Source organism: Hippocampus comes, unplaced genomic scaffold (genome assembly GCF_001891065.2).
Source record: "Hippocampus comes isolate QL1 unplaced genomic scaffold, H_comes_QL1_v1.1 scaffold174, whole genome shotgun sequence".
NCBI classification, from domain to species: Eukaryota; Metazoa; Chordata; class Actinopteri; order Syngnathiformes; family Syngnathidae; genus Hippocampus; species Hippocampus comes.
Window position 1 is genome coordinate 568,024 of NW_017805983.1, and position 19,472 is coordinate 587,495.

The 19,472-nt window shown below is 45.2% G+C and overlaps 1 protein-coding gene across 12 annotated transcripts in view; it reads left to right on the top strand.

Moving 5' to 3' along the window:
- Positions 1-19,472, top strand: part of syne2a (spectrin repeat containing, nuclear envelope 2a) — a 40,992-nt gene that overhangs the window by 12,585 nt on the left and 8,935 nt on the right. For 9 of the 12 annotated variants that reach the window (XR_002170681.1, XM_019891051.1, XM_019891053.1 and 6 more), the window contains 35 exons: positions 9-131; positions 350-532; positions 823-918; positions 1,107-1,184; positions 1,518-1,880; positions 1,964-2,034; positions 2,127-2,265; positions 2,387-2,473; positions 2,690-2,839; positions 2,923-3,114; positions 3,542-3,634; positions 3,807-3,992; positions 4,097-4,267; positions 4,550-4,684; positions 4,894-5,093; positions 5,966-6,098; positions 6,713-6,895; positions 7,388-7,537; positions 7,849-8,025; positions 8,452-8,607; positions 8,692-8,841; positions 9,517-9,687; positions 9,817-9,950; positions 10,184-10,364; positions 10,990-11,172; positions 11,304-11,417; positions 11,530-11,684; positions 11,814-11,946; positions 12,721-12,815; positions 14,137-14,371; positions 14,497-14,694; positions 15,414-15,533; positions 16,075-16,230; positions 18,456-18,614; positions 19,047-19,213. Coding sequence is in view for 11 of the 12 variants with exons in the window: in XM_019891051.1 (XP_019746610.1) it covers positions 9-131; positions 350-532; positions 823-918; positions 1,107-1,184; positions 1,518-1,880; positions 1,964-2,034; positions 2,127-2,265; positions 2,387-2,473; positions 2,690-2,839; positions 2,923-3,114; positions 3,542-3,634; positions 3,807-3,992; positions 4,097-4,267; positions 4,550-4,684; positions 4,894-5,093; positions 5,966-6,098; positions 6,713-6,895; positions 7,388-7,537; positions 7,849-8,025; positions 8,452-8,607; positions 8,692-8,841; positions 9,517-9,687; positions 9,817-9,950; positions 10,184-10,364; positions 10,990-11,172; positions 11,304-11,417; positions 11,530-11,684; positions 11,814-11,946; positions 12,721-12,815; positions 14,137-14,371; positions 14,497-14,694; positions 15,414-15,533; positions 16,075-16,230; positions 18,456-18,614; positions 19,047-19,213 (5,417 nt within the window). In the remaining variant the exon portion in view is untranslated. The remainder of the gene's footprint in view (positions 1-8; positions 132-349; positions 533-822; positions 919-1,106; positions 1,185-1,517; positions 1,881-1,963; positions 2,035-2,126; positions 2,266-2,386; positions 2,474-2,689; positions 2,840-2,922; positions 3,115-3,541; positions 3,635-3,806; positions 3,993-4,096; positions 4,268-4,549; positions 4,685-4,893; positions 5,094-5,965; positions 6,099-6,712; positions 6,896-7,387; positions 7,538-7,848; positions 8,026-8,451; positions 8,608-8,691; positions 8,842-9,516; positions 9,688-9,816; positions 9,951-10,183; positions 10,365-10,989; positions 11,173-11,303; positions 11,418-11,529; positions 11,685-11,813; positions 11,947-12,720; positions 12,816-14,136; positions 14,372-14,496; positions 14,695-15,413; positions 15,534-16,074; positions 16,231-18,455; positions 18,615-19,046; positions 19,214-19,472) is intronic. The other 3 variants (XM_019891058.1, XM_019891057.1, XM_019891056.1) reach the window with 3 other exon arrangements.

The following is a 19,472-nucleotide window of genomic DNA, read 5'->3' on the forward strand; positions in this document are numbered from 1 at the left end:
TTTTCCAGGTAGTGGAGGCCTTGGAAGAGGAGTTAAAGACCTTAGAGGCGAATGTCCCAAAAATCACAACCATTTTGTCCTCCTTAGACAATTCCAACGTCACGCTGAAAGAGCATCTTCACAACCAACAGGTGAAGTGAAATTTATAATATTAGAATTAGAAATGTACAGAGGCGATTAAATGAGAGGAGATCCAGTATGGTGTAACCCACAGCGATGAATAAAATGACATCATCTTGTGTGCTTAATGGACTTTTTGGACGTTTGTTTTTTTTTCTCCTCCAACACCCCCCTCCCCACCCACGCTTCCCCACTTTCCACATCACTTTTTTCCACTTGGACCGTGAAGGTGATCCTGGACAATGTCCACTCAATGCAGAAGACATTAGAGGACATGGAGAGCTGCAGAGGAGATTTACGCCTCCCACAGGAAACAAAGGAGACTCTCGTGGTGTTCTCTGGAATCAAAGCGCTCCTGCAGGTGCTGACAGACTTAGAACATCTCACCCAGCAACGAGCCGTTGTTCTGGAGGTAAAAGCACCGACGCTGCATGGAAACCAAATACTGCATTGTGGACTTTAGCGCTGGAAATAATTGGCCCATAAGACTCGATGGAGCACTGACTTCAGGCCAAGACCAATAATCCCTAAATTGGACCAGCACGAAATCGCACACCTTCTCATGCTAAAAGTTTGATGGAAATCCAAAATATTTGGGTCTAATCCTTATCCGCAATAAATGGTGAGGAATCCACGCGATCCTTGGTGCTCACCTGCAACTAACTGTATTCAATTTGTTTTGCCCTTCTCACTTTAAACCAGGAGGCTTTTGAGGACTCTAATTCAGAAGATGATCTGGATGAAGACGAGAGCTGTCACTCATCATCCTCGGACACACTAACGTGCAGTATTCCCGAGGTAGACCTTGAACAGATGCTTTCTATACTATAGTACGTTGTTGATATCGTCAGGCTGTGAGAGAGGCCATTGTCACAAGCAGCTGCTTTAAATGGGTCACTTCTCAGTAAACACACACACACACACACGACATAAATGAGTTTGCACATGGAGCATTTGCATTGAAGACTGACATGTTCGTGTGTTAGGACCCAGATGACACGTTGTGTACTCCAGGGGCGCAAAGTGATGATTTCATCGATCCGGAGGCACGGTCTGACGCCAAGGTAAGTCATCCGTTCATTGTGAAGGCAGTGTTTATGTCATACTGCCCTGACGTATTTTGTATTATTGCAAAATATATGAGCAGATTTGGAATGGTTTTGTTTCATGATTAAAATTAGCCTCCTCAAATTGACAAATCGTTATTTGTAAGCTGAGTATTTGTACATGAGCAATGAGATAGTATGTGTCGTTGCCATGGTGACCCCAAGTCTCCTACTCGATATTTCTGGCACTTCATAACTAGCAGAGCCTCCAGAACGTATCTTGAATGTGCCTTTAACTGACTTGTTCAGAAATCAATTTTGATTTTAATTTACTTTTTTTTTTCTTTTCAGGCTTTGGTCACTGTGTCTGCCCAATTTTGTGAACCAGTTTTTGAAGCTGAGAAATCAAATAATTTTGAGTCGTCTGGGCTGGATTCCAAGATGTCTGATCAAGAAGATGCTCCAAGTGGATTCACAAGATCACCAACACAACTGAACACTGAAGCTGCTGGTGATGAAATCCTTGGGTTCCAAATTGTGGCACCCGAGTCTCTGATCTCTTCCACCATTTCTGCCGATGAAGACTGCTCTGCCGCCGTGACCACAGATGACCTTTCTGCACTTCCAAATTTTGACGTATGCGGCCCCACCACCAACGTACTCTCCAATCAGGCCACAGCCACAAGGGAGTCCATGGCTACGCATCCAATTCAAGTAAGCCACTGAAATTTATTTTTTGTTTTTCCTGGACGAACCTTCACATTTTATTTTTCTCAATTTTATCCTGTGAATTAAAGGAGCCAAGTGGACCCGTCATCAGGGATTGCAAAGAGGGAAAAGATCAACACGACTCCAAGCCTTCTGCAATGTCCGTCATGTAAAATCTCCTTTGAAATTTTATGAGCGTTCCAAAATACAATCCATGTTGAAATCGACATCGATCCATCTTCTCCATACAAGATTGACCCGATCCAGCGAAGTTCACACAGAGCAGCAACAGTGGCGCCTGCTTCACATTCAAATCGCCCAGAAAGTGGAAAGCCTACGAAAACTTCAGGAGGAGCATCGGATGTCGATTGTCGATGGCAAGGTTGCAACGGTGAGCAAGTGAACAAAACACAAAATGCATCCGAATTGCTTTGTTTTAAAGGGAACCCACCATGCAATGGAAATCACCAATCCTCTGATGTATATAAAATCTATAATCTGTTTCTGTTTAGGTCCTGGAAGGAAAATTGCTGTCAACTGGGTCAGCTTCAGCTTTTCTCCAGCATGCAAATGAATCCATCACCATGCTGAGTAAAATCGTATGTCCATGACCAGCAACATTTTCGAATGCCTTTACAATATATATAAAATATATCTCTAGATAGATCTGTTCCTGTACTCGAAGCCTGCTGACATTTAACAATTTTTTTGGGGGGAGGTAGAGCATTTGCATTCTATACAAACATCAAGACTTTGCGGGTGGACCTACTAAGAGTGGCCGCGGTGTTTGTCAAGATAGGCCATGTGTTGTCTAGGTGAGCTCTGCGGATGATCCCGACACGAAGGGCGAGTTGTACTCTGCGGCACACAGAGTTCTTCAATGCGTGGACGCTTTGACCGACCTTGTGTCGACTCCCGGAGGTGTTGGGGGTGACGAGACCCAGCTCAAGTCACTACAGCACGAAGTGAATCACATAATCCGTCGGAATGATTTCGTGGGTCTCGCCGACGAGCGCCCTGATGGTCTCCATCTTTCATTTCTGTGAAGTACGTATCAATGGAGCTGGCGAGTCTGGCTGGCCTGCTGCGTGACGCCGAGTCAAAGATCAGTCCCGTGCTTCAAGACGATGAACTGAGCTGTTTAACGTGGCTGCAGAAATGTCTAAAAGCTGCCCAGTTAGTCATCGCCTCTTTCAACGAACTCTCCGTTGACTCTCTGGGTCTTAAAAGCCAGCATCAGGTACAAAATGCTTCGCGGTTGGATACCTTAGAAGTGCTCATGACCTTTAACAGATAACTGGCAACTGGGTGCCCCCGAAATTGAAGATTTTTAAGCTGCGCTTCCTGGTCGTCTTATTAAAATGCCAAATGAATTTGGATTGACATTTGGAGAGATTACTGAATGCCTCGTACTGTATGACGTTAAATTAATCCTCTATGGGGCACTCGTTGAAAGTCAGTGAAATACTCTACTTGAAAATTCTCACGCATGGCAATTATTTGTGTACGTTCCATGCTGATCGAATGACGTTTTTCCATTTTTGTGATATTTTAGGTCTGTACATTTATTCATGGTTGTCATTTTATCCCACACTTACTGCTTGAAATTAATAAACACAATGAACTCTATATAGACAGGTTATGCAATATAAACACTTTCCACTCAGGAGCTCTTCTCCAACCAGTTATGTTTCATGGAGGAGCTGCAGCCGAGTCATCATGAAATATTCCCAAATCAAAAGGAAACTTCCATTCTGCAGGTAATTATTTTTTTTTCTCTCCGTGGATTTCTACTGCCGCACATTTTATAATGCATTTAAAAATCTTGGACTGGATTTTGTGATGATGGTGCAACTGCTAGCAGAAAAACAATTCATGGCTCATGGAGGCGTATCCGTTCAAAATCAAATAAAATTCATCTTTGTCTGTCAGCAGTGTGTGCTGGGCAGACATGTGAGAGAGAGTTCAGGGGAAAAGGCCCTGATACAGAAAGCGATCCAGTCCTTACTGCACGGAATGCGTAGCCTACTGGATCTCGGTGAAGGATGCGTAGCTGAGGGGCCGGCGAGACCCGTTCAAAACATTCGCCAGCTACACGTTCGTCTCCATAGAGACCAGGTCCTCGTCTCTTTCATCGCATTTTGGAAATGTAGTCGCAGTTGGCTAATGAAGTTATATCGACTGATTTTTTTTTTTTTTTTTTTCCGTTTGATTTCATCCAGAAGTTCGCTCAGGTTCTCGGAGCTCAGCTGAATTTTACGCAACATCTATTCCATCGAAGGCCAGATGTGCTGGGGGCTCAAGAGGATGAGCAAGCACAGCTGGAAGTTCGGGGCAAAGCTTTGATCCAGGAGTTGCTACAACAGGAGGTGGCATCTCAGTGGAGACTCCTGGTCTGTGTTGTTCCCCAAACGATATACACCATACAAAGTGCTCTACATTTTGAAGAAGCCGGCCTTTAAAACATCTTGGTTCATTTCGTGCATTTGGGGAGACAGATGAAGTTCAAAGTTGGCTTACCCGGGGATGTCTTTGAATTCAATGTGACGTCTTTTGACCACATCTTCCCCCTATCGAATCCCTCTTCATGCACCATAATCGCCGCATTTCCAATTTCACTCACCGTTTTATGTGTGCAATCCTGAACGAAATGTCTCTGGTTGGGCCTACTGCAGGAGTGGAACCGCTGGGAGGATAATTGCGGTCGACTGGGAAGACTGCTGGACGAGCTTGAAGTCTGTATCGGTGGTGCGGAAGCGGCGGAGGATAATGAGGAGTCCCACATAGAACGGCGGCGACGTGCCTGTCAGGTAAGCGAGCAGCCGGTCCGTTAAAAACAAGGAGGTGATCAGCGACACTTTGCAGTTCATTTTGTAATTAAAATTCCCTTCCACTGCTGCCCAGGACTCCTGCAGTTTTATGATCATACGACCGTGTTAACGCTTGGCCTTGGTGTCTATTTGAATGCTGGGATTGAAGCTGCTGGCGAAGAGCACTGTTAATTCTCTTTTTCGCGCAGCAAACTTTGGTCCAATTGGAAGCGAACCGGGCTCTCCTGGGACAGCTCGTGGATCAGAGATGTGAGCTGCAGACGGATCCTTTATTTGCGCCTTCGGCCGTACAGACAGGGGGTGCTCTGGAGCTGCGATGGAGAAGCATCAGCAGCCGCATGGACCGAGAGCTTCGGCGCTACAGTGACGCGTCGGACGGCTGGGTCAGGTACAGGATAGCGTAAAATGATTTTTTTTTTTCTATTTAGTTGTCTATCAAATGAATAATCTCCATTGAAATTAACTGGAATGCCATTAATCCATTTCAGCCCTGCAAAAAAAAGAATGTAAATAAGTAAATTACTTATTACTTCTAATGTAATTAGTGTACATCGAGTCAAGCCAAGAAACGAGAATGTAAATAAGGAAATTACTTTTATAAAATGTAATTAGTGTACATCGAGTCAAGCCAAGAAACAACAGCAGCTGTCGTATTGTATGTTGGGCGGGGGGGGGAATCGAGCAAGTTGCGGCTCCTCACTCGTGAATCTCACAATTTGGGGCACTTGTAGGTATGTTTTTAAATTTTTTTTCCCTTCCCATGCGTACTTGTAATTGTATCTTTGTACACGGCAAAAGCCCTTCGGCATGTGGGAAAGAGAGAAGAAAAGATGCCCTCCCCACACAGAGTTCCGATGGGGATTCAAACCCCGATCACCCGACTGTGAGACGGACGTCGTAACACTAGGTCACGCCGCTGACGTGTTCTGCCTGGAAGCAAAAGAAAATCTCCAACTAATGACGGCATTAGATCACGTCATCCTGTGGGAGCATGCCATACTTTTCATCTCAAAACAATCCTATCATTTCAACCGGGTTGGCGATTTCTCTTTTGCTTTTCTTTGTTGTTTACGAATACTGTATCGAGTGGATTCATCTGGAACATGCATGATATCACTAAAAGAAAGTTCTGTTATCAGTATTGGACCGAAACCCCTGTCCTCTCCTCCCACTTAGGAGAGAAGACTCATGTTCTGCTTCACTAACTGAGATGCCTGTGTGTGTGTGTGTGTGTGTTTGTTACATTTGTCCTCCCCACAGATTCCAGACAGACTTTTCCCTTGTCAGTAAATGGCTCCATGATGCCAACGAACGCCTGACGATTTGCTCAGAACTCACTGATGCCTCTCACGTGAGCCAGGAGAGTGTTTGCAAGGGTCTGATCAGGTTGTTGGTAAGACTGATCGATACCAAGTACATCAACTGAGGTCTGACTAGTTGCAAGTAACTCAGAAATCCTCTGGAGATCCGTCATTTGTGACTATAGTTGTGGAATTGCAATTACAAGTACAGTATAAAAACTGGCGCACCTTCGTTTTAGCGTCTGAATTTATCAGACACCTCGCTGGGTGTTTTCTATGACAGGCCGCTGACTCGCGTGGCAGAAACTAGACTTGACTTTAGACGAGATAAAAACAGGTCCAAGTCGTGGCGCAGGTGTTGGAACGCGATCTTGGTGGATTTGATCGAAATGCAGGTGGAGCCGTGAGTGCCTCTCCTGTGTGAAGTTTAAAGGGAATGAGTGGAGCCACTTCCAGTGGTCACTCCCACAACAGCGCAAACTCCCCCTTTCTAGCTGCGCCCATCGATGAAAATACCAAAAGAAAGAAAAATTAGACTGAATTTAACGCTAGACTTGTGGTGGGCATGAGAATGGGGATTAAGATGTTGTTTTTATCTAGAGCAGAGAGTACGGAGGACCAAACAGCAACATTGATCCCATTTAAATGTTCATTTAAATCCATTTAAAATGAGCATTTTCTGACTGAGGTTAAACTCCTCCTGCAGGACTTCTCTATAGAGATGGAGACCATGTCTGCTCGCAAGGAATCCGCCTCCGGAGAAGCCGCTCGACTGCTTCGTCTGAGGGAAACGGAATGTCCTGGCCTGAGAGGGAGCCTCACAAAGCTGGAGATGACCTGGTGCAAGCTCACCTCTGACCTGACCAGTGCACAAGACCGGCTGCAAAAGGTACAAATGACTGCACGCGAACACGTTGTTCATATTTCTATACAATAAATCAACCAGATATATTGATTTCCAACTCGTGGCATCGGCGAGTCTCTCTTTTGGACCCTAAAAGACTTGAGCACGTCATTGAAATAAGGAGATTTATATACAATAAATCAACCAGATATATTGATTTTCAACTCATGTGGCATCAGCGAGTCTCTCTTTTGGACCCCAAAAGACTTGAGCACGTCATTGAAATAAGGAGATTTCAAAGGTGGCCGTTTATCAAATATAATGAGGATTTTGGTGATCCCGTCCAGCCCAGGGAGTGAGAATCACTTCAGTTGTGCCGCGACTGAGAATACAGTCCAAGAATTGGGAGGACGCCTTTAATTTCTCACGCCCATTCATCACCAATGACTACAAACCCAGCTTTTCAACACTTGATTACATTACCGGTTTATTCTGAGACAATTTTACTACATAAATTGGTGCTGCTTGTGTAATCAGGAGCTGCTCCAGATGTGGCCACCGATGACGCTGCTGTCTGACTTGGAGGATTGGCTCAAGAACTTGGAGGTCCATCTGGAGCAGGCGAGAGAACAAGTCCACGAGGCCACAGACGCCGCTCGGATCAGAAGAAGCCTGCAGCGCTTCCTGGTACGCCCAAGCTGTCGAGCTCCACATCCGTCTTTGTTATCAGCCGGTCTAGTTCAGAATGAATTCAATTCACTGTCCCATCATCAGGTTTATTTCCAGCAACTAGATCTAAAGACGCAGACTTTTTGTGACGAAGCATTCAATGAAGAAAGCTCCATCTTTAAAGATACTACTGTGTGCGAGCGTCACCTCCCTACAAGCCTTAGTTGTTCCAGTGCTGTCTGAAAAGCACGTTCTACAAAAACATCTAATCAAATGTTGCATGCACAACTGGACTCAAAACTTTATATATCTATTTTTTCTCCCTCCAGGCATTAAGGATGTCTTTAGTCAAGGGGCAGCCTCTTCTGGAATTCCTGTCCCAAACTCGCCCGCAGGTGATGGAATTGGATGTTCAGGCTCGTCTTGCAGAGAGAACAATGTACGCGGAGCAACTCGGAGCCCTCAGGCAACATTGGCTTCACCTGCAGGGGGCGTTGGAGAACCAGGTCGCTTTTTTTGTTGTTGTTTCTGAACGCTTCTGCTCCTTCTATATATTATTGTGCATCAATGAACGTGTTGGGTCTTTATATTGTACTGTAAGTAACTTGCCATGAAACTCCTGCACGGAAAGTGTCTTTAAAGTATTTGAATGGATCTTACAAGGTATGTCAGAAAGGTTGCAGGCCTCAACAAAAAGATGCAAATCTAAACTACAAGTTTAATGCTTCCTTGCCATGCCTTCCTTACACTCCGGGAAGGATTCTTCTAGGATCTTGCGCAGCTCCCTCATCATGGCCATGTTTATGTCATCCATGTTTTTAAAACCAATAAAATAATTTTAAAGTCTTTCTAGGATTTACCGTATTCAATATTTTAAAATTTGTTCCATTTCCTACCGTTGCCATACTTTGCATACTGTATTTCTTGTGCAGATTCATGGAGATCAAGAGCTGCAATACGCTTGTGCTGCCAGAGAAAGACAGTTGCAGCGTCTCCGTCGGGCCGTTGAGCAGCAGAAAAAGCGTCTTAATCAGTGGAAACATCCAACCAGTCAAACGCAAGCTCAAAAGGTTCTGCAGGAGTGGGAGGTATGCAGACGGGATGCAAGTTACAGGTTATTTGCGCCACTCTTTAAATCTGATAGTCTTGGATTTTTTTTTCCCCCCTTCCAGGCTGTTCTCGGAAGAATAAAGGAGGTGGCCACAGCTTTGCAGGGGGTGAAATCCACGCATGTGCTTGTTGAAAAGGAGCATCTGTGTGATGTCGTTTTTTGTGAGCAGGCTGAGACTGTCGGTCTCGCTTGTGAGGATCTCCTTCAGCAGGTAGAAAGGGAACATCAATGTTAATGATACGTTTTGAGGTGTTCGGAAGAGTTGGGAGGACACAAAATGAGAAAATGTCAATGACAGAGTTGAACAAAAAAAAATGTCTTGGCACAGCAGTATATTGACGGTGTATTATGTGCAAGATCCTCCCGAATTTTCGAGAGATTCAGCAAGATTAACTGTAAAATGATGAATGAGTTCTTTACATTTTATTCTTTCAGACTCCTTTCCATCCATCCATCCATGCAACCATTCTCTGGACAATCTCTCCTCACGAGTCGCAAGCGTGCTGTAGCCTATACTAGCTGTCTTTAGACAAGAAGGCTCCTGATCCTTTTTTTTTTTTTCCTCGATTATACTTAAGTGACCCTAATGAGGCGAAGCGGATGAGTTCACAACATCAATTATAGACAACAATAATAAATGAAGTCATAACATTTAATGTGACTTTACCAAAGCATTTCCACAGAGCAGGGAAATAACAATAACAAAAGACCGTTGCCTCATTCATAATGACGCTATTAATCCCACTGAGTCATTGTTCAGTGAACTGATTGTTGCACTTCCAAAACACGCCCTCCGGAAAATATAATTTGATGGATATTAAGAATAGAAATATATTAATTCAAGGCGGAAAAGAAAACACAAATTTTTTTGTGTGCTGATTCTCAGATGCGGGCTTTGGAGCCAATTTTAGAGCAAACCGTCCAGGAATGGGCTTGTCTGGAGAAAAATCTGCGGGAGGTTTCCCTGCACACCGGCAGGGTACACTTTACCGTGCAGCTTTACGGAGCACTTTTGTTTTCACCGAAGCAGACGGAAAGTTATTTGGAGCTACTGCAGGTGAGCACCAAAGGGCCTTCTGTACATGTGTCACATGTCATGACTCGCAGTTATTTTTCTTGTGTAAAATCCCAAATGCTTTGAGAGACAGCTGGCATGATGAGACAAAAGATTATTTCCTGTGCGCAGCAACTGCAGGAGATGTGCAGACAAGGGGAGAAGCTTTGGGTCGACATCAACAAATCTCTTCCGATTCTTTTGAAGACGCTCGACGCTGGAACAGCCCGGTCACTCAATGATCGAATAGAACAAGCGCAAAAGCGGTCGGTATAGCGTGGACGTACTCATCCTATCCCTTCCATCCGTTCAACAAAATATTTTTTTGAATTAATGTAACTTTTATTTTAATGTAAGTGATTTTGGTGACTCTTCTGGACTTTTATTTCCTTCACAGAAGGCTGTCAAGCTTTTTTTTTTTTTTTCCCCCTCCTCATATGTGCAGGACATAGGAGTTTACTTTCAAGTTATAAATCCAAAGTTACTTTGTTTGTTCCAGGTGGGAGGACATGTTGGAAAATCTGGAAGGAGAACGCCAGAAGACTGACGAGACCCGAACCCTCTGGCAGCAGTATAATCGTACCTTTGATAAGGGCTCCCTTCAGCTGGAACACCTTCGGCGTCAGTTGTCCTCCTTTTCGCCTCGACAGGAGCCGCAGGTCACGGTTCACTCGGCAGAGGTGAGTTCACGCAGTTCACGTTCATTTGTCAAACTCATCGGAGAGCCTGAAATGTCCCTTTTAACATGCAAGTTGGATTATTTCTACGGACAAACAGGTGGATGGTCAGAGTGCAAATCCCCCGGCCCCGCGGCCCCTGGCCCCAAATCTTTTTCTTGTATTTCACTCTAAAGAATGATTGAATAACCCGCTTGATTCATCATGCACTTAGGCCGCTACAGCGGGATGAACTCGTGGCTGTTATTCCTCGTTTGGCTGCGTTACGTTGATTCGCCTTATTTTGTACGATCCACAGGCTGCATTAGAGCTTGTTTTGAAAAACAAGCTTGAGGGACATTGGCTCCAAACTTTCACATTTTCCACATCCCCCTTCTAACGTTGGACTTTGGACCCAACCATTCATGCTTCAGTGTTTTGTATTTTTCACGGAATGAATTCAGCAACATATGAGGACTTAGTTTTGAAATGCATTGTCAGTTATGCTATTAAAGGTACTCTAATCAAATGTGCCCTGGTCACCAGTGTCAGCAAGGTTTTGAACTCCCCCCCACCCCACCCCACCCCACACTGCTGTTAATAGATTCCTCTTTCCGTTGACCTTTTATCATTTTTTATCAATGGAAAGAAATTACAGAATTTTGCCGAGGACCTGCAAAAGAGTGCGACAGATGTGCTGGCCTCGTCAAAGCCTCTCAGTGGACGTCTCAAACCACGCATCCAAAATTTGGTCCAATCGGAGATCGTGGGACTGTCGCTTGAGGGCCTCCTGCTGAACCAGGCCATGTCAGACACAAAGCAAAGCCTTCAGGTATTGTCCGGGGAGCAACGGTGTCCATCGGAAGTTGGGTAAACTGACGTAGAAAAGTACAAAGGGGTTTGAACAGAGAACCTCTTGACTGTGCCACACATGCGCTCACTCTGGCCCGTTTCTTTTGGCAGGAAGATTTAGACAACTACAAACTATTTTGCACGCAGCTGGAAGCCCTTGAGCAGCAGACACAAAACATACTGCATGGAGAGAAATCGAACATGAATGACAAAGACATTGTGAAGGTTGGTTTGAGTGCTTGCCGAGAGCGGTAGTTGCTAATTAAGGTGTTCTTTTTATTCTTTTTTTTTTCCATCATCTGTTCTTCAAACCTTGCTTTCTTACTTGGCTGAATAGCAGGAGCTGTTGAAACTTATCGAACTGCTTCCGTCACTGGTTGATATCAGCGAATTGAGCGGCTACGTGACCCTCGACAAGCCGGAGAAAGACGCGCTGCACGCGCTCGGCAAAAAATGGACCCACGGTGTGAATCGCATGTGTTCTTTGTACAGGTGAGAGAAGTGACAGCGCACCATCTCATGGCGCTTGTGGAGGGTAGCAAGTCCAATTGCATGCTCTAAAATAGCGGTTGGTGCAAAAGTGTGTTCCTTTTTCCATTTGTGTGAATGCTGTTTTGTCAGAACGCTTCAGCGTGAACATCGGCGGTCCCAAGACTTTCATCAGAAGTGTCAGGAGCTCACGTTCATCCTCGAGGAGCTGGAGTCGGAACCCCCAAGTGGCTTCAACCTCCAAGAGATACTCGCTGTCCATCAGGTACGTCGTTACTTGATGTCATTATTGCCCGCGAGGGGACATTTTTGTTCATGTGCAGCAGAAACAAAACAAACCTCAAGTAGTAAGTCTCTGCATGAAAGCATCAAGAGTGGTGACGAAAGATCATCAAATTAAATGTGCCAATGTGGGCACGTGTGGACGCTCGCACAAGCGAGGTAGCTAGCAAGAGCTACAACTTGTGTATAGTTAGCGACTACGAAAGGCTAATACGAGTTGGTGGTTGATGCACAAGATTCATGAGGCCTCTTGGCTTGATTGACAGAATAGTTGATTTTTTTTTTTTTTTTTTATCATTCACCTCATGGCCTTGAAAGGCATTTTGGCAAAGTACTGCATTATAAAAATGAAACTTGTGACCATTTTATCCAAAAAATTAAGAATGGTTTGCCAAGAGGCCAGTTTCATTCTTGCAGCTCTCAAGTCTCTGCAATGAAAAAGTGAAAGCTGTGGCACGTGCGTTTTCTAGATGAACTTTCTTGATGGAAATCTCATTCAGCCTTTAGCAACTGCAGATGAATGTTAACTCTGGATATGAAATCTTCGCCGTGCGGCAGACAACTGCCGTATCCCAAAGAGACTTGGTCGTTTGTAAGCTACATAATCATGAACTGTAATAGCTTTGTCATTACTGTGTTGTCTCCATCCATGAAGAGGCGTCAGATTGAAATGATTACTCGGTCGTTTTTAACCAACATAATCATGAACCGTAATAGCTTTGTCATTACTGTACTGTGTTGTCTCCCATCCATGAAGAGGCGTCAGATTGAAATGATTACTGGACAAGAGCTTCTGCGAGATCTTCTCTGTAATGCAATCAAGTCCATGGAAAAACAAAAATCAGACGAAAAGTAAGTGACAGAACAATTAAGTTGTTTTGTTTTTTTAATTAACTTTTATGTGGATCAGATAAGCAGCTTACCGGTAAGCATGCAACACTTTCTCAGTTTTGTTGTTTCCTCTTCAGGGCTCCACAACAAATAAAGCAGCAAGGAATTATCTTTACTTACTTGATCAGCTAGCACAACATGTTTCCAGGCTGGTCCGCCAATATTCTGGTGCAGGGGTGCCAAGGCCTGCTCCTAAAGCCCCTATCCAGCCTGTTTAACACGTCTCCCTCCTCCAATGATGTAATGGTTGAAGTTTTGCGGGTGGAATATCTTTCCCATTCTGGCTTGATGTGCAACTTGAGTTGCTTTTTTTGCTGTATTTTCACACATTTTCAATGGGAGACGGGTTTGGACTGCTGGCATTCCCAGTCGAGTACTTGCATGCTTTTACTATGATGCTGTAAGTCGTGCAGAATATGGCTTGGCAGTCTTGCTGAAATAAGTGTAGGAATGTCCTTGAATAAGACGTTACTTGGATGACAGCGTACGTTGCTCCCAGAACCTGTATGGGCACGAAAACCCCTGCCTCTATGAAGCGAAATTCTAGTTTTCGGGTCAACGGCCATGATAACATTGTGAAAGCAACATTAATAATGACCTAAAGCATATGCGGAGTACTTTGACTCCTAATTATATGACATAGGCTTCCTCAATTCGAGGTCGGTACATGCCAGTTGCCAGTGAGAGAAGCTAGCCTTTGTGTGGTCAGATACCGTCGTCAATAAAATAAAATGAAGTGATCTGCAGTTTACCAGCTGCATTTGATTTTTCGCTTGTTGGGTATAATACACTGGATACTCGCCAATGCGACAAAATGTAGTAATTTGCAGATGTTTCCGGTCTTGGAAGAGCTAAATGTCCCTCTCCTTGATCCTCCCATAAATTCTGTTTGTGGTCTCTTGATACTTGGACAGCCCAAGGATTATCAGTGAGGTCGAAAGGAAAGTTTGTTTCTCCTCTGCTTGGTGGAAGTGCCAAAGGCTGTTAACGGTCGTAAAATGCGACTGATGTTATGCTGATTTGGCAATTGGTCAAAGGAACTATGACTGACACCCGTGTTGTTTTCGGCTGTTTTATTCATGTTTTATGGGTTCCTTTTTAACGAGAAAAGTCATCACGTTGAGCCATTGATTGTAAAACCCTGATTATATAATTTTTAAAATCATCCAACTCAACAATTGGACTATATTGGATAGATGTGCTGCGCAGCAGTCCGCCCTTTATGCGCGCGCTTTTTGTTGTGGGCCTTCGTACCAAATGAAACTTTTTGCTTCTGCCACAGATCTGAGCTCCTGACACAAGCGCTCCATCTGCGAGGGAGGTGGTTCAGGTCTTTGTTGCTGGCCGGCCAGCACCGGGCCGCGACTGGTGAACAGATCCACCAGTGGAGGATCTATAAATGTGGCATGAAGCTTCTGGGCAAGACGCTGAGAAGTGTGGAAAGCCTGCTGTCCTCTGCTCACCCTTCACTCACTCTATTGCCTTTCACATCGCCGCAACTTGCAGACCAGTGCCAGGTATGTTTTTTATAGTGAGACCTTATCACCACTGCACCGATCTTGTAAAGCGCTGTTTTTCCAATGAAGCTCCTTGGTGATTATTTAATGTCGCCATTCAACATGTCTCTCTAAATCTGCTCCAGTGTCTAAATGAAGCTCTGGAGCGCCACTCATCCATGCTCACGGAGACTTTGGAGGCGGGTCGACTTTTGTGTGAGACGACGTCAGACTCGGACAGTCGGAGTCGACTCGAGTTGGAAATTCAGGCCGTAGAAGGGGCCTGGAAACACGCTAACTCACTGGTCCAAAAAAGGAGAACCCTGGTCAGCACGACTGTTCAGGTAATTGCGAGAGTAATTCAACCCGTCAGTGGTGTTATGAACATTCAGTTGAGCATTCCTGAGTGTTTAGCCTTTCACGTCATGGCATTTTAGAGGGCAGTCAAATTGCTTTGGGCAAGAAGTGAAGTACCTTTACATGTGAGGGCTACCGCCCACACATGGCCCGCTCTTTGCAGTCGGTGAGGTTAGACATCTGACGTTTATCGTTTGAAGAGCCAAACGGCGGCGTTGTCATCATCCCGAATGGAGTTTTATAAGAATAGATGCAAGCTCTGGATTGACAGAATCCACATCCTGTAACGAGTGAGGGTGACAGTGTTGATGTGGTAGGAGAGGGGGAGGGGGGAGGGGCGGGGTCAGCTTTGCCTGACCCATATCCAGACCCTGATCCCACCATAAACGCACGCACACGAGCACTCTCACACTCGGGCATGGCGTGAGTCCTAGCACAAAGCTCCTGCCAACAGGGATCAAAGTACAGCTCAAATCTATCTCCGATCCACATCCAGAGACAGCTGGGGCTACCGCTGGCCGCCCTTTCATTCCATCGCGGTAGTTCCTGAAAAATGCAAAGCATATAGAAATGCCATTTGTCAGGAAAATAGAAATGAGCTTGATTTGTCTTTTGCAAATGCTACAAATCCACTTTTAATCCCGCGTCATAATTTGTATTCAGACTCCTCTAGGCGTTGCTTTCACTCCACTTCTGCTTCTCTTAGAACTGGTCGCGGTGTCAGGATGAGATAAAGGCCAGAATGTGTGAAGTGGATGAGCTGAGAACCCAGCTGAAGAGGCCGCTGCCCGCGACGACTGATGCGTCTGGGGAAGAGCTCGTTCGGGTGATTATACCGCAATAGCAGCATGCGTTTGTCGAAATATTGATTGTACGTTTCCATTCACATGATTTACGTGAGATCAGACTGCTGCAAATGCTTTCGGTCTTAATAGTTGAGTTTACCGAAAGGGGCTGTAGGAGTGACGAAAATGAAAATTGAACTCTGATTTCCACAAACTTATTCTTAACTTGAATTATGATTGAAAATAAATTTAAAAAGTGATAAGTGGTGGTATACAGCTGCAAAGTCCCCCATTAGTCCCTCCGCTCAAGCTCCCTCCAATTATACTTTGAGTACTTTGAGTTTACCCGCCCCCCCTTTCCCTTATTAAATGCCCTCATGGCTTTGCTCCCCTCCCCCTTTTAGCCCCCGACCCCCTTTATCCCCCCCTTCCCCCTGTCCCATCCTTTTAATCCGAACGGCCGGAGCGAACAGGAGCCAGAAAGTGCGCGGACACAGCTTGTTTATGGCCGGGTGACCGTTTTTACACGTGCGTGCGTGTGCGTGTGTGTGTGTCCTGTCTGTCCGCCTTTGTGCGATGCAGAAGACGGACCTCTCTTTGCACCGTCTCGCCGGTGGATTGAAAGACCTGGCCTCCATGAAGACCGACCTGTCCCAGTACGTGGCGTTGGCCGATTCCGCTCTGCTGGAACAGCAACTGGAGCAACTTCACATCCAGTGGGATGAACTCTGCGCCAAGGTGAGGACGCACAGCAGCTGCAAACAGGCCGTCGTGTCGGTGCGGGAGGAGGGCAAATTTGATTCCAGGGGTGTCTTGGCGGTCAGCGGCAGCGCAATGCCCTCACGCGCTCATTTGGGTGATAAGTGCTCATGTGTGTGAAGGGAGAACAACTTTTTTTGTTCTTTGCAGCTCATCCACTTGGACCGCACTGTCCGTTTTGGACCCCCAAAAATGTTTGGTCGAAGGATTTTAGTCCTGACGACGACAAAAAAGTTCAGACTGAAAAGACAGTTACCTCGTCCAAGTTGGCTAGTAGTTTTCAGCTGAAAAGTTTTGACGACTTTTCTGCCCAATCCGTTGACTGACAGATTTCAGCATCAAAATGAAAGCCTCTCCTATCTTTTTATTTTTCCCTGGCAGCTCTCAGTATTTAAGTGCCCACTTTTTGTGGTTCATTCAAAAAGCCGCCTGGCAATTTGATGTATTCCCCAGTTAGCATAAAAGTTTAAATGTTTGTTTGTTTTCCTAAAACGGTTCCCGGGAAACTTTCAACAATAAAAATGCTGACCATTTTTTCAGTCTGATCCAAAATTTTTACCGCGGCTTTCAGCATTTAACGAGCTCAACCTGCTTGCTGACTAAATCACGTGGCGCGTCGCTGATTCTGTGCGTGCAACCTTAGTGAAACTTGCTCTCCTTCAGTATGAATGCGGGGGTCAAATTCCGACATTTAAATCTTTTGGCCCAAACACAAACACGCTCTTGTTCTTGAAAAGCCCACCGTTATGTCATCGCGTCCGCGAACAAAGATCCCTGTGCGATGACTTACGCTGGCACTAATTGGGTCTCCACTTGAAAATGGATGCCGTCACCTGCCGCACCTTGGCAACCGTGAGCGGGATTCACAGATGCAGCAGGACACGCTGTCCAATTATCGGGGTTTTCTTTTCCTGATTGGTGCTCTTGAGACCTCCAAACGGTGTAGTGGGCCATCCGCACCGTTCCAAGTTTTGTCTTCAAAAGATCTGAAGGACTTGTTTACCGTCTTACTTCCGCAATTATAGATGAGCTCGCTTTGAATGAGGTTGGCGTCGCGGCAATCTCATTACATTTCTGCAAGCGGCATTGAATTTGAAGAACTTCTGTCTGTCAATTACCATGCGACCTCCGGGCGGCTCGTTTCAGAGCCTTACAAGTCCCTGCCATCGAGTTTGCAGGTTGCATGTCGGGGTGGGGGGAGCCACTGGAATGGCTCCGACAACCAGATGGCTCGGCTGGGCTCAAGTGATTCAGGGGGCAGCGTCCATTGTTGTCACTGGAAAGAATCGACTCCTCACAGGGCTGACAGCGGCTCTGAATGCCTCCTTAGTAGTCAAGGGTCCAGGAGAGCCACAAATTGTGTGTTAAAACACAACCAGGACTTGTTTGAACTAAATAAATGCCACCTAACGATAAAATGTAGTCCTTTCAAAAAAAAAACAAAAAAAAAAAAAAAACGCTTTTGACCTCCGTTTAGGGGGCCTTAAGCTGTCATGAGGAAAATGGACCTTGTTAATCAGCCAGACTCAAGTTTTTTTCCCGCCCCACCCCATTGATGACTGAGAGATTAAATGAAATGATTCACGTGGAATGGAACATGATCATTTTAATCAAACTGACCGATATTGCTGTTGATCAACAGATTTCCATCAACGATCAAAATGTGTATTCATAATCGGACATTTCTTAAATTTTTCTGGGGGGAGGCGGGACCAAATGGTGACTCCAAAATACCATATGTAAACAGATCAAAGATCAGAGACACAAAAGCAATGACGCAGCAATGATGTCGTGGCATCGCCGCACAAAAGAAGAAAAAAAAAATCCATTTGCTTTACAACGATGTCATCCCTAGTCTACCACGGGGCATCGTTTCGTAGGATGTTGGGATTGTTGTCACGCCATCAGTGTGATTTATAGTCCTGGAGTCAAGTTATCGGTTTGACATTTTGCTTGGGTGACATCACCTCTCATCATTCGCGCACCATTTTTGAGTTGCGTTACCGCGAAGATTCTACCATGTAATCAATTTCAGAGTTGGGCAATATTTGTTCGGGCGGCGTAAAACCACTTCTGCTTATCTTAAGGGGCAACCTGCTCCAGTTCTCCGTGTGACGTTTACGCCTGAAACATTTGACAGCAAAGTGTTTTCCGAGCTCTGTTTGTGCCGCGTGCACTCCGAGCCTCACGTTTCACTTTCCCAGGTGTCCTCGCGCAAGCAAGAAATTGCTGACCGCCTCAACGCCTGGACGATCTTCAATGACAAAAACAAAGAGTTCTGCGATTGGCTCACCCAGATGGAGAGCAAGGTTTGCCACAGCGCGGATCTCAGCATCGAAGAAATGGTGGAAAAGCTGAAAAAGGTAATTTGGAGAGACAGAACAGAGCCTTTTGCACCTTGGTGTCTCATCACGAGGCGTCTGCATCAAAATAGTTCCTTCTGAAGTTGAAGGTCTGTCATCTTGGATACGGTGAGAGAACGGAATTGGCACACATGGAGAGTTGTGGTTCTGTTATTTGCTAAACTGTCTTTTGGTTACTACGCCCCCTTCAAGAAGCTTTTTTGATGAGTTATTTCATGAAAGAAAATTTGCTTTGCCAACGCATAATCACTTGTAAGGGCAAATGAGGTCAAATTTGCCATTGATTAACATTGATCATGGTGCATGTCATGTTCAATCTTTTGATAATGTGATTGGATTTCAATCACAAATTCATTTGTGTCCACATCAAGTGTTCATACCGAATGCGGTTTGGAAAAACAAAAATATTTTTTCTAATGTTGCTTTTTTTAGGATTGCATGGAGGAAATCAATTTGTTCAGTGAGAATAAAAGCCACTTGAAGCACCTCGGAGAGCAGCTGCTGTTAGCCAGCGACGAGGCCAAGCAGACCCAAGTGCGCGCTTCCCTGCAAGAGGTTAACCAGAGATGGCACAAACTCTTCAGCCACATCGAGGCCAGGTGAGTAAACAACCTGAATCTGCGCACTCAACGTTCACTATAGCATGACTCCAATGGCCCAAAAATCCTAATGGCTCATTTCCCTGGGTCAGCACCGCCTCCCAGAACTGGCTAAATTTTAGCAAGGCGGAAAAAAAACCTGCCTAATAGGCACGATTGCTCTAAATTGAGCCTATCCACCTGCTGTTGCTCGCTCTGCTTTCCAGCTGTCAGGAATCCATGACTTCTAATGTTCACAAAGCAGGTTAAGCCCCGCCCC